This window comes from Ovis aries, chromosome 23, assembly GCF_016772045.2.
Source record: "Ovis aries strain OAR_USU_Benz2616 breed Rambouillet chromosome 23, ARS-UI_Ramb_v3.0, whole genome shotgun sequence".
NCBI lineage: Eukaryota > Metazoa > Chordata > Mammalia > Artiodactyla > Bovidae > Ovis > Ovis aries.
The window spans coordinates 7,339,433-7,351,577 of NC_056076.1; the positions used below are offsets into that span (position 1 = coordinate 7,339,433).

Here is a 12,145-nt window from a genome sequence, read left to right on the forward strand (position 1 = left end):
CTACAGTGCGAAGACTACAACTCCCGAGATGCACAGCACGAAGCCCGTTCTCTCCCCGCTTGTCCCCTCTCTGTCCAGTGCTTATGATGGAGACCACCGTCTGAGAACTGCATACGTAACCGTGGAGACCGTATACGCTCTCCTGGCAGTGCGGGGGCCGCGGAGAGCTCACGGAGTATACCTCTCACTCGTTGGGTCTTTCGTGCCCACGGTGCAGAACCCGCCTTCGGAGCGGCAGTGTTTCTCGGGGGGACGGTAATTGTGGCCGGACGCGGTGGCGCGGCGGTTTAATTCTCCGGCGGCGGCCGAGCGAGTGGAGAAGAGACGAGATGGTCCTGACCGGGCTCATCCGGAAGCTCGGTAACCGTCCGCGTCCCCCCGCGCCCGGGCCGCCCGGCTGAGGCGGCCGCTCGCCGAGGATGGCCGGGCCACGTTCACGGAGGCCGGGCCACCGCGGCGACGACTTCCCGTGGCGGCCGGGCAGCCCCCCGGGGACCCACGTCGGACTCGGTGTAGATACCCGGGCGTTCGCGTCACGGCCTGCGCGTGTAGACGGAACCGGCTTGTTCCTTTGCCTCTTCAGCCGGCTCCCGCCCCTGGCCTGGATAGGGAAAGCGTTGGGGGGGATCCTTGGCGGGCGGCTCTCGGGGTCGGGAAACAGACGTGTGCTGTGCTGCTTTGACAGGTCACCCCCTGGCCGAGATCCGGGAGCGCGCGCTCAGGAGTATTCTCTGCAAGCTCGAGCACAGCTTGGTTTGCGGCGCGGACCTGGCTTCGCACAGGCTGCTGTTTCTCCACTTGCTGGAATGGTTCAATTTCCCGTCCGTCCCAATGAAGGACGAGGTCCTGGGTCTGCTGAGCAGACTGGTTAAGGTTAGCATCCCTTCGAAATAAGCAAGTGTTCCGTAGTCGCTTAGTTGGAGTTTCTGTTGAAAATTATTAATTTTAAAAAAAGAATCACAACTGGATATGTTGAATTTTAATTCGTCAGGGTATATAATTTTCCTCCTTTCCTCTTATGTGTGATGTTGACCCTCCCAGGGTCTCATATGCTCTGAAGTTAACACGGTTTCTGAGTTCAGGGATGTCCCCCTTATTTTGGCATCATCTTGGGAGGTTACTATTTGTCATGCTGTTTTCCCTTATGGTCTGTTGTTTACATGTTAAAAATTAGAGGTACTTTTGTATAAAAGAACACATGAAAGATGATGTTACAGATCCCGATGGTAGACAGCACACATGTTGTTCTGTTTTGTTTCTCATACCTGGTTTTCAGATTATTTTTCTGTCTTGAGAGTAGTTAGTTGTCAGGGTCGAATAGCTCAGTGCTAGTTTAAGGTTTCCAAACTATAAATCATGTGCAGTTGTAGGGGGTACTTATTACTTTGGCATCCTGTGAGTGGTTGGAGGTAGGAAAGGATAGGGTCAGTGTCAGTGGAGAGAAGTAATCAGTTTAATAAATAAAAGTAGGGTTTGATAATGTGCATTTCTAATATTCATTGTCTGGGCTTTTCTCTCGTCAGTTTGACCGAATATTTCATATATGTCTGTATGAATCTGTGTGTCATGTACATCATTGCAAGTTTTATGTTTTAAAAAGGGAACATCTGATATACCAAAAATAGTTTCATGTTTTACTTGCTGTAGCATAAACTCTAGAGGTTTTGATATTCGTAGGTTTTCTCAAGATTCTCCTTTTCTGATTGCAGTATCCTCCAGCAGTGCAGCATTTGGTTGATCTTGGTGCAGTCGAATTCTTATCTAAACTTCGCCCTAATGTGGAGCCGAATCTGCAGGCGGAAATTGATGGCATTCTGGATGGACTTTTTAGTCTTCCTTCAGAAGTTCCTGAAACATATACTTCATCTTACCAGACCAGTCAAACTGGTAACTCTCTGAAATCAAACTGATGAAGTCAATTAATCAATCATTCTGTTAATATATTGCTTCTAATGGTTAATTCTAAGGAAAGGGACCTTGGTGGTGGTGGTGGTAGTTGCTCAGTCATGTCCGACTCTTTGTGACCCCACGGACTATAGCACACCAGGCTCCTCTGTTACAACTTACTTTTCTTGTGTTAATTTATATGAATTTGACCATAACTCTCCTCCTCTAACATTATACAGGGACTTGCGTGTAGGTCATATGGTAAAGAATCTGCATGCAGTGCAGGAGACCCAGGTTCAATCTCTGGGTTGGAAGATCCTCTGGAGAAGGAAATGGCAACCCACTCCAGTATTCTTGCCTGGAGAATCCCATGGACAGAGGAGCCTGGCGGGCTACAGTCCATGGGGTCGCAAAGAGTCAGACCCGACTGAGCAACTAACACCACCAACATTATAGACAGGAGGACAGTTGTGTAATTTTGCCTTTTTGGTTGAGGGGCATAAAAAGATGCAAGTAACTTTCTTTATGTGAGACTACTTTGACGGATTGTTTTTTAAACGATAAGAAATATTCATTGAGCACTCATTACTAAGTGCCAGGCATTGTTTTAAATGTTTTATACTTTCATTTTGGAACTGTGTTCTTCATAGTGATACTCATGATTTTGTTATGGGATACAATCAAAATGAGCTACACATTTAGTATACCTGCTAAAATCAGAGTCAAAGAGACTAGATTTATGTCCCAGGTCTGCCACTAGCTGTGTGGTCTTGGCTAAGGGCCTCAGTCCCTCTAGGCTTTGTTTTCCCTTCTAGAAATAGGTACAATAAACGAGAACATCTTACAAGATTTTTGTGAGGGTTAAGTGAGACAGTACTTAGCATAGAGCCCAGCGTCTATTAAGCCCAGAACTCCTATTTGATGTCCAGTAGTTCCTTGCTCATGGAAAGCATTTAAATTGATGTGAAGAAAAGCAAATGCTCCTGAAATTTGTGAAAAGTATAAGATTTTCATACTCTTGAGTATGAAATTGAAGTAGAAGTATAAACAAGTGTGTTTTTGCTCATTTAATCTGTTAGACTTGATGTTTCTCTATGCAGTGCTCTGCTGTCCCTGCTGTGACCCTTGGGCCCGCTCACAACAGGAAATAACAATAGCAGCTGCCATTTACTGAATTCTTGTGTGATTGTGATTTTTAACAGTGTATTTTAGAATTTCTTTGTAAGGCATAACAAAGAAAGGATAATCTTATATCATGAATTTTCAACGTAGTTCCTGCAGGTAATGTTAGAGGAGTGGTCGTGGGCTAATTTATAGTTATCTGTATCAGTCTGAGGACCACTGGCATGAAAATTGCAAATGGAAAATTACAAAATTGAGTTTTAGCCTTTTCTTCATTCTCAGTCTCATTACAATTGAAGTGCTGAATATGCGGTCATGTATGATAGGGGATAGTCAGAGTTACTGAAAGGTAGTGCCTGAATCTTGCCTTGGCAACTTTTTTCTTAAAAACGTGAATGGAAAATTGAAGTGATGGGGAACTATGTGGCGTAAAAGAGGAGAGAGATGGACTAAGAAGCAGAGGTGAACAGTCCTTGAATTAATCCTTGCAGCGAATTCTTTATGTATATTGTGCATGTTTTCATTCTAAGAAATAATTGCAATTACTTAACAGTAAAAGAAGAAACTCCCTGAGTTTGAAATTGACTCAGCAGTCACATTTTTTCCCTCTTTAGGAGGACAGATTATTCAGAGAAACATAACTGCATTTTTTTTAGTTTTTAAAATGATCCAGAAACTTAAACCATTAACATATGAAAAGAGCAAGTTTTTCTTTCAGCAAGTAATGCGTTAATAATATATATATTTTCTTTTCAGATTTGCTGCATCAACCTGAAATCGTAACAGGATATTTTCCTCAAGAGAAAAGTACTTTGCAGCAGACAGAAATACCTTCACGACCTGTGGGTGAGTGTCTGTGGTGAAGTAGATACTGTTGACCTCGGAAATTGGAACATAATATACTTTTCCTCATTGTTCTGAAGACATGTTGTGGTCAGACTTAAATGTTTCAGCACCAAACTGTTTATTTCCTCTAATTAGATTAGGATAGTCTAAAGGGTCCAACTTAATTGTTCTTACTGCCTTTGAGCTGCCCTGTGGGTGTGGTAATGGTGCCGAGGTCCTTGGAGCTTGTTGAGCGGGGAGTCTCTGTTAGGAGCTGAGCTGTGCCCTGTCACCTCATGAGAATTCACGTCACCTTGTGAATTCTCCAGCTCACCCAGCAGGACTGTCCATCCACTGACACAAGCCAAAGACTCTGGATCACGTTTGTTTTTCCCTCTGTCGTTATCCCCACATCGGTTGACCTGCGAGTTCTGGTTTAGAGCCTCTCCCGGGAACCTCATCCAGGGCTTCCTGTGTCTGACCTCTGCTCACGTGCCACCTCCTCAAAGAGGCCTTCCTGACGACTCCAGCCAGGGTCACTTTTTCTCTGTCTTTGGTTTTCTTCTTACATGTGTTTATTAAACTCTGTGTTTATTTACGTCTTGTTTGTCTCCCTTGTTGTAAGCTTAATGGCAGCCACAAGAACCGCTTCGTCTGGTGTGGGTGTGGGGAACAATGCTGGAAATGCACTAGGTGTTCAGTATGTATTTTTTGAATGAATGAGTGAATCTTCATGGAGTCCCAGATTGATACTCTTAATAACCCCATTTTACTAGTGAGGACCTTTGGACTTAGAAAAGGATAAAATCTTTGTAGTAGATGACACAGTTAGGGCATGGTTAAGTGAGCGTGAACTTTATATTTTATTGCCTGTGAAGTTGAAATGAAAGGGCTGTTTCCGGTGATATTTCTATGGACATCAGGTATTCAGAGCAATTCAGTTTGGAAGCCCTCTGTTACAGAAAAGATTTTGTAGAAATTCTCAGATTGAGTACAGCGTAAGAGGGAACAGAAGACTTGCTCAGCTGTTAAAATACTTGGCCTTTCCTTTCTGTAAAAGTTGTGTTAGATTTCTTGGGAGCTTAGGTTTGATATGGTAGTTCTTTGTGTTTGTGGCTGAGAGGCTTAATGTAGTGATAACCGGAGACATCGGAAGGGAGTGTCTCCAGGGCTGGGAAGGGGGGGTATTTGAGTGAAGCTGTTGAAAGCATCCAGGAAGACTGAGACAGTGACGCATTTTTGTGTGAGTTGTAGTTTGTGGATTTGATGGTGTGGATTCTTTTAGACGCATCTTTATGTCCTTCCCAACTCTTGCTTTTCTCTTAGACGGTAAGCCCTGCTTTTATGTTAACAGTTTTGAAAGAAGCAACTGTGCTGTGTTTGGGAATTTAATAATATCATTACCTGAATTTAGCAATCCCATGCTCTTTTTAAAGCATGTGGCAGAAAGACTATTTGCCATTTGGAAGGGCTTCTGTGTTGCCACCTTAAGTTGTACACGAGAAGATCTGTTTAAAAATAATTTGAAGGAGGGTAGTATAAAATTGCATTCGGTTTCTTGGATTTCTTTTAATTTTGTTTGAGCACTGATATTTGATCTTTAACCTTATGGTCTTCAAGTCATCCTCAAAGAGTAACTGTTAAAATATCGAACCCTATTTATGATATTTGAACTTGACTTACTAAATACAGTGTATGATTACATTTATATCATTTTTAATTTCTACAGTTAGAGATCGCCAAATACCAGTTTCTTTTTTGTTTAAGGTCTCTGTTCTGGGTAGCCACTTGATAGAATAAATAGTTGCTGCTGTAAATGTCGTTCAATATTGGTTTCTAAAAATAATAAGAATTGTGTTTAAATTGTGAAAAGAGATGTTATTTTTTCTTTGAGGAGACAAATTTGCAGCTGATCTTTTTGACATACTTCAGGGAACTGTGAGCTGTAACTTTATTTGGGGACTTGTTTTGAAGGCAAAGCGTTCCTCGGAACATTGCAAATCTGTCCACGTTGCCTCCTTCGCTGCCTTATGTTTTGCTCTTCCGTTAGCAGCAAATCGGACTGCGAAGTGTTTGAAGTTTTCTACTTTCCCCTGGCTCCCCCTGACTGCAGCTGACAGACATGTTCTCTCGTCCAACGAAAGGTACTGTGCCCGATGTATGGCAGGTGTTTTGGCTTCTGGTATTTGTAGCCATGAAGTCTGAGAGTTATTACTATACATTTTCATCAGGAAAAAAAAAAAAGACTCTAAAAGTGGCTGTGGTTGGTAGTAATGGGAATATATGAATGATTTTCAGTATTTCAAAAAGCCAAAAAATTCCCCTTTGCCTTTAATCAGGCTTCACATCAAGTTTCTTTTATGTGCTTGGAATCCTGTGCATGCTTTGGTGACATGAGTCATCTCTTATCAACCAGATTAGCTGGCCATTGCTTAGGCCCTTGGTGTCTAAAAATGGAGCAATTAAACATAAATGCAGTCTTTTTAGTAGACAGTATATTTCAAAACATGGACTCTGTTAGGGGAAGGTTGGAGACCTCTGATCTGATCTTATGTAATGGATTTTATTTGGTCATTAATCCTCAAAATAGATGATATCTAGAAGTTTGGAGAGTGTCTAGTTTCACTTTTTGCTAAAACTTAATTTCAATGAATGTCACACCAAATGTGTTGTCTGCCTTGTTTTGGTGAGAGTCTGAAAAATAAAGATCAATGTCTAGAGTTTGGACCAAATAGGGGGATGCTATTAAGTGACTTCTGATGATGGCTGTTCTAGGCCTGCAGTGAATTTTTTTGGAAAAACATGCTGAAGAGGTTGCATGCAGCTGGGGTTGGGCCTGGGTGGCATTGATCTGTCAGTTCTGCGTTGGGTAGGGAAGAGCAGTAAGGAATCTAATGCCTAGAATTTAATTCTGAATCTACTATGATTTCCTCTGTTTTATTTCCTAATTCATTTAGCAGATTTCATTGACCTCATTTCATGGCATTGTGATGGTCCCTGGGCACACAGCGGTGGGCACTGTGATGTCCCTGCTCTTGAGGAGGGCCCAGGGGCCTGCAAAGTCAACAGGCAGTAACTGCAGCACAAATTCTGGGCACGTGAAAGAACACCTCGCCCAGGCTTGCTCATTGGTTAGGGAGGAGAGCTGGGAAGGTTTCCCAGGGGACGATGTGTCAGCCGAGACCTGAAGGGTTCTGATAGGGTCATTATGCCGCCTGGTTCCATAGAATCTGGCATGGATAAACATTTTTTAAAAATAAAGACTGTATTTTGTATATTTTGTAGCTCTTTAAGAAGTAGTAACCACACTGTAATCTGGAACTCCTGTGAACTATTGAAAGATGTTATCATGCAAGATTTTCCTGCTGAGATATTCCTTCAAAGGCCAAAAATTGTTCAGGTGCGTTTCCTCTGTAATTATTTTAGATTTTGAAATAGGGGACTTTTTGCAGTGAAACACATTGTGCAAAGTAGGAGTCCTTGGGAGGCAGATGTACACTCTCATATTTAGGTAATGAACTACCAGACTTTTCAGACCCATTATTCTCTAACTTACTTGGACAGAGGTTGTTCTCCTGGTGGGCAATGGTCTCATTTGGCACACTCAGTCCAGTTTGGCCACCTTGGCCTCACCATTGATGGGTCACTTGATGGGGAGGACAGACGTGGGGCACTGACGTTGGGTGGCCGTGACCAGTCTGATCAGTGAGACTCACTCTGAGCGTGTGGGTTCGAACATGCAGTGCCGGCTGCTGTGGGGACGGCAGAGGTGAGCAGTGTGGCTGCCTTCTAGGCGCCAGGCTGCAGCCTGCCACACACATGTGCAGCAGAGATGCTGGAGCCTGCGCTGGGCTGCAGCCTGTCCACAGCGTCCGGTCAGGCCCGGCACCCTTGCTCTGCAGTTACCAGGCTGAGATGGGTGCTGTGAGTGGCGGCTGTGAATACATGCTGTCCCAGCTCCAAGTGATAGCAGAGGAACAGCTGTTAATCAGCAAAACATGCCAAATGATTTGGCTGTTTGATATGAAAAAGCCTTGCTGTACTTAAAAAAAAAAATACTCTGTAACAATGTCTCGAATGTTGACTTTTTTCCTGTGTTCTTCGGGATAGGTACTCAACTAACAGTTCAGAAATGAGAAACGCTGACTGTTCCTTTTAAATTAGTTCTTCAACCGGTCTTCCAGCAGTACGCTGTCATTTTTACCCGTTTCTGCCGCTGCTTTCTTATAAATGTTTGGCACCTTATTGTGATTTCTTTGATTGTCCATTTAACCTTGAGTAAGCTTTGCGTCTGTCTTTGCAGTTGAGCACTTTGTTCCCATGGTCGTTTTCCTCACTCTTCATTTCAGAGCCTTTTATCTCTGTTGAAACTGGCCTTTGGAGGAGACGGGAAGCATCGTCTGGCATTACAGTCAGTGTCCTGCCTGCAGCAGCTATGCACGTGTTTAAGAAACAGACTCAATTTCCACAGAGATCCAAGTTTCTTCTCTAATAAACAAGGTATTTCTGTTTGTTTATTCCCTGTGCACTGGTGGTGTTTGTAGATTCTTCCAAGAACTCCCCATTGTACTTACTGTCAGGCTTACTGTGTGTGTACATGTTCACAGCGGAAATGCCCCATCCTGAGTGTTTATCAAATCAATCTTTGAAAACAGTGTATTAATGACGGAAGAACTCATGAGCCCATCCCCTTTTTTTTCTTTAAACAGAATGAACTCATTAACTTTGTTTAAAAAATTTGTTTGTTTGGCTGTGTCTGGTCGTAGCTGTATTTGTGTTTGTTGTTTGGCTGTGTCTGGTTGTAGCTGTATTTCTCTCTGTCTGTTTGGCTGTGTCTGGTTGTAGCTGTATTTCTGTTTGGCTGTGTCTGGTTGTAGCTGTATTTCTGTTTGGCTGTGTCTGGTTGTAGCTGTATTTCTCTCTGTCTGTTTGGCTGTGTCTGGTCGTAGCTGTATTTCTGTTTGTTTGGCTGTGTCTCGTTGTAGTTGTAGCACGCGGGTCTTCCTCATCATGTGGGACCTTGGGATCTTTTGTCGCAGCATGTGGACGCTCTCACTGTGGCTCGCGGGCTGGGTTCTCGGAGCACACTGGCTTAGTTTCACCCCGGCATGTGGGATCTTCATTGTTCCAGGGAGGGAACCTGCGTCCCTGCATTGCCAGGCGATTCCTGGGTGGCCAGGGAAGTCCCCGCGTCCTCTTTTTTGATATGAGACTTCTGTACGATGTGTTTCTCCCATGCGTGCAGTGGCGATAGGAACTAAGGACTGGGATTGTAAGTCCAGCTGATCACGTAGGGCTTTGGGCATTTTAGCAAGTTATACGTTGTGTTAAGAAATTGTTCGGTTTGAAAAATACCTGTCTGTATTTTATGGAAACTATTTTAATGCAACTTGTGGTATAGGTGGTTAATATGGTAGCAGTGCCAGACTCCTCAGGGAAAGAGCACCACCTAATGGCCACCAGGAGTACTCTGGGCTGGCCTTGTCACACCCGCACTTCAGTTCAGGGTTTCTGTGTTCTTACGCAGTATCCATTGAAAGTTGAATGTTTAATTACAGTGACTTGTCATGCTCATAGTTAAGACCTGTTTTGTTGAGAGCATCACTGATCCTGTGCTACTTGAATACTTATGCTTTATATCAGCTTTATTATGGACTTCAGGGGACCTGGAGTTTCCTCAGTAACATTCTTGAGAGCTTGTGGGTACCCCATATTTCATCAGAGAAAGAGTTAAGTGCAATTTGGTTGGTTAAAGTAGTAGATAAATCAGAAGACTTACTCATCTAGTAAATAAATGTTTATCACCGATTCTGTGCCAACCAGTGCTTGTGGGCGGGGGTACCTCTCGTCAGATCAGGGGTGGCGGCACCTCTTGTCAGATCAGCGGCGGCAGTATGTTAGAAGTGAAGCACACAGTATGTGCACTGTGCTTGAATCATCCTGAAACCATCCATCCACCTGTGGCCTCCCGTCCCTGGAAAAACTGTCTCCCATGAAACCGGCTCCTGGTGCCAGAAAGGTTGGGGGCCACAGCTCTAGAGGCGAAGCACTGAACAGGGCAAGTGTGGTGCCACCTGTCGGAGCTTATGCTGTGGAAGGCTGGTACAGGCCGCAAACACAGGAGTGTTCAGGTAGGTCGTGCCTGAAGGGGATAGGAAGGGTGCTGTGACAGAACGTGACCCGGGAGACGGGTCACCTGGGTAGGATGGTCAGGGAGGGCCTCCAGGAGGAGGTGGCCTGACAGTGAGTAGGAACCTCCATTTGAGGGGCTGCAGGAGGAGAATTCAGGGAGGCCAGAGGCCTCGGCAACCTACTCCAGTACTCTTCCCTGGAAAATCCCACGGGTGGAGGAGCCTGGTAGGCTGCAGTCCATGGGGTCACTAAGAGTCAGACATGACTGAGTGACTTCACTTTTACTTTTCACTTTCACGCATTGGAGAAGGAAATGGCAACCCACTCCAGTGTTCTTGCCTGGAGAATCCCAGGAACGGAGGAGCCTGGTGGGCTGCTGTCTGTGGGGTCAGACATAGTTGGACACGACTGAAGCAACTTAGCAGCAGCAGCAGAGGCCTCAGGCACAAGGGCGACCTGCTTGAGGAGCAGAAGTCAGGCTGGAGTGAGTGAGGTGGTTAACTAGGTGGGGGTGCAGGAGGGGAAGGCGGGAGGTGGCCTGGGGCAGCGGGTATTGGGATTTGCAGCTCTTGGTATGACTTTGTATTTTCTTTGAAGTGCAGTGAGAGGCTCTTGGAGAGTTGTTATTGTTCCTCCCTCTGCAGATGTCTTTGTTTTACCTAATTCTTTCAAAAAAATTACGGTAAAATACACATAGCATAAACTATGCCATTATAAACATGCAGTTTGGTGCGTTCACTGCATTCATGCTGCTGTGCCCTCATCACCATCCTGTGTTTCCAGACCTTTCTCTTCATCCTGAACGGAGACTCTGTGAGCACAGCAGAACCCCCATTTCTCCTTCCGTCTGCAGCCCCTGCTAGTCTCTAATCTATTTTCTGGCTAGGTTCTTCATTTAAATGGGATCATACAATATTTTTCTGGCTGATTTCATTTAGTTTAGTGTTTTCAAGGTTCATCTATGTTGTAGCAGATGTCAGAACTTTATTCACTTTTATGGCCGAATAATATTTTATTGTATGTACACACCACGTTTTATTTATTCATTCATCTGTGGATGGATGTGAGGGTTGTTCCCAGCTTCTGACTATTGAGTGATGCTCTCGTGAACATTGGCATATCTGTTCAAGTCCTTGCATTCAGTTCTTTCGGGTGTATACCCAAGAAGAGACATACTGAGTCTTGTGCTACTTCTGTTTGTCTCTCTGTGTGTGTGCATGCTTAGTCATGTCCTAGTCTTTGCGACCCTATGGACTGTAGCCAGCCAGGCTCCTCTGTTCATGGGATTTTCCAGGCAAGTGTACTGGAGTGGGTAGCCATTCCCTTCTCCAGGGGATCTTCGACCCAGGGATCAAATCTGTCTCCTGCATTAGCAGGCAGATTCTTTACTGCTGAGCCACCTGGGAAGCCCTTAGCTTTCTGAAGAACCACCAAAATATTTTCCACAGTGGCTGTACAATTTTACATTCCCACCAATAGTGTATGAGGCGTCCAGTTTCCACAGCCTCTCTGACAGTTTTTTCTTTTTAATCATAGTCATCCTACTAGGAGTGAGGTGGTATCTCATTGTGGTTTTGATTCCCTAATGGCTGTTAATTAATGACTAGGGGTTCTCTAGTGACTTTTCGTGTGCTTATTGGCCATAGATTTTTAGAGAAATGTCCATCACAGTTTTTTGCTCATTTTTAAGTTGGGATATTTGACTTTTTTTGTTGTGAGTTTTGGGAGTTATTTATATATCCTGGATATTAAATCCTTAGCAGGTGTTTGACTTGCAGATATTTTTCTCCCATTCTGTAGGTTGTTCCTTTGTTGATAATGTCCTTTGATGCATACAAGTTTAAAGTTTTGATAAAGTCCAGTTTATCTCTGTTTTCTTTGTTTGTTTGTATTTTCCCTGTATTATCTAAAAATTCGTTATAAATCCAAGGTCATGAGGATTCACCCCTATGTTTTCTGCTAAAGAGCTTTATGGTTTTAACTCATATTTTGGTTGTTAATTCATTTTGAGCTCATTTTTGCACATGGTTTGAGGTATGGTCTCTAAGAGGGCTTTAAGCAGGAGAGTAGATGGTTTGGTTTCTGATGTTGTAGGTGAACGGTGCTGGCTAGAAGGTTCTGTGTAATCAGGTCAGTTTCATATGAACCTCACGTGCTAAGGGAGCACTGCCGAAAAGGT

The 12,145-nt window shown here is 44.0% G+C and overlaps 1 protein-coding gene across 4 annotated transcripts in view; it reads left to right on the forward strand.

The window, feature by feature from the left end:
* The first annotated feature begins 289 nt into the window (after window positions 1–289).
* Window positions 290–12,145, forward strand: part of RTTN (rotatin) — a 107,938-nt gene continuing 96,082 nt past the window's right edge. For 3 of the 4 annotated variants that reach the window (XM_012103282.3, XM_042239585.1, XM_042239586.2), the window contains exons 1-7: window positions 290–360; window positions 686–873; window positions 1,710–1,887; window positions 3,766–3,855; window positions 5,885–5,978; window positions 7,120–7,234; window positions 8,184–8,334. In XM_012103282.3, coding sequence (XP_011958672.2) covers window positions 330–360; window positions 686–873; window positions 1,710–1,887; window positions 3,766–3,855; window positions 5,885–5,978; window positions 7,120–7,234; window positions 8,184–8,334 — 847 coding nt within the window. In that variant the 5' untranslated portion in view covers window positions 290–329. The remainder of the gene's footprint in view (window positions 361–685; window positions 874–1,709; window positions 1,888–3,765; window positions 3,856–5,884; window positions 5,979–7,119; window positions 7,235–8,183; window positions 8,335–12,145) is intronic. The other variant, XM_004020402.5, reaches the window with a different exon arrangement.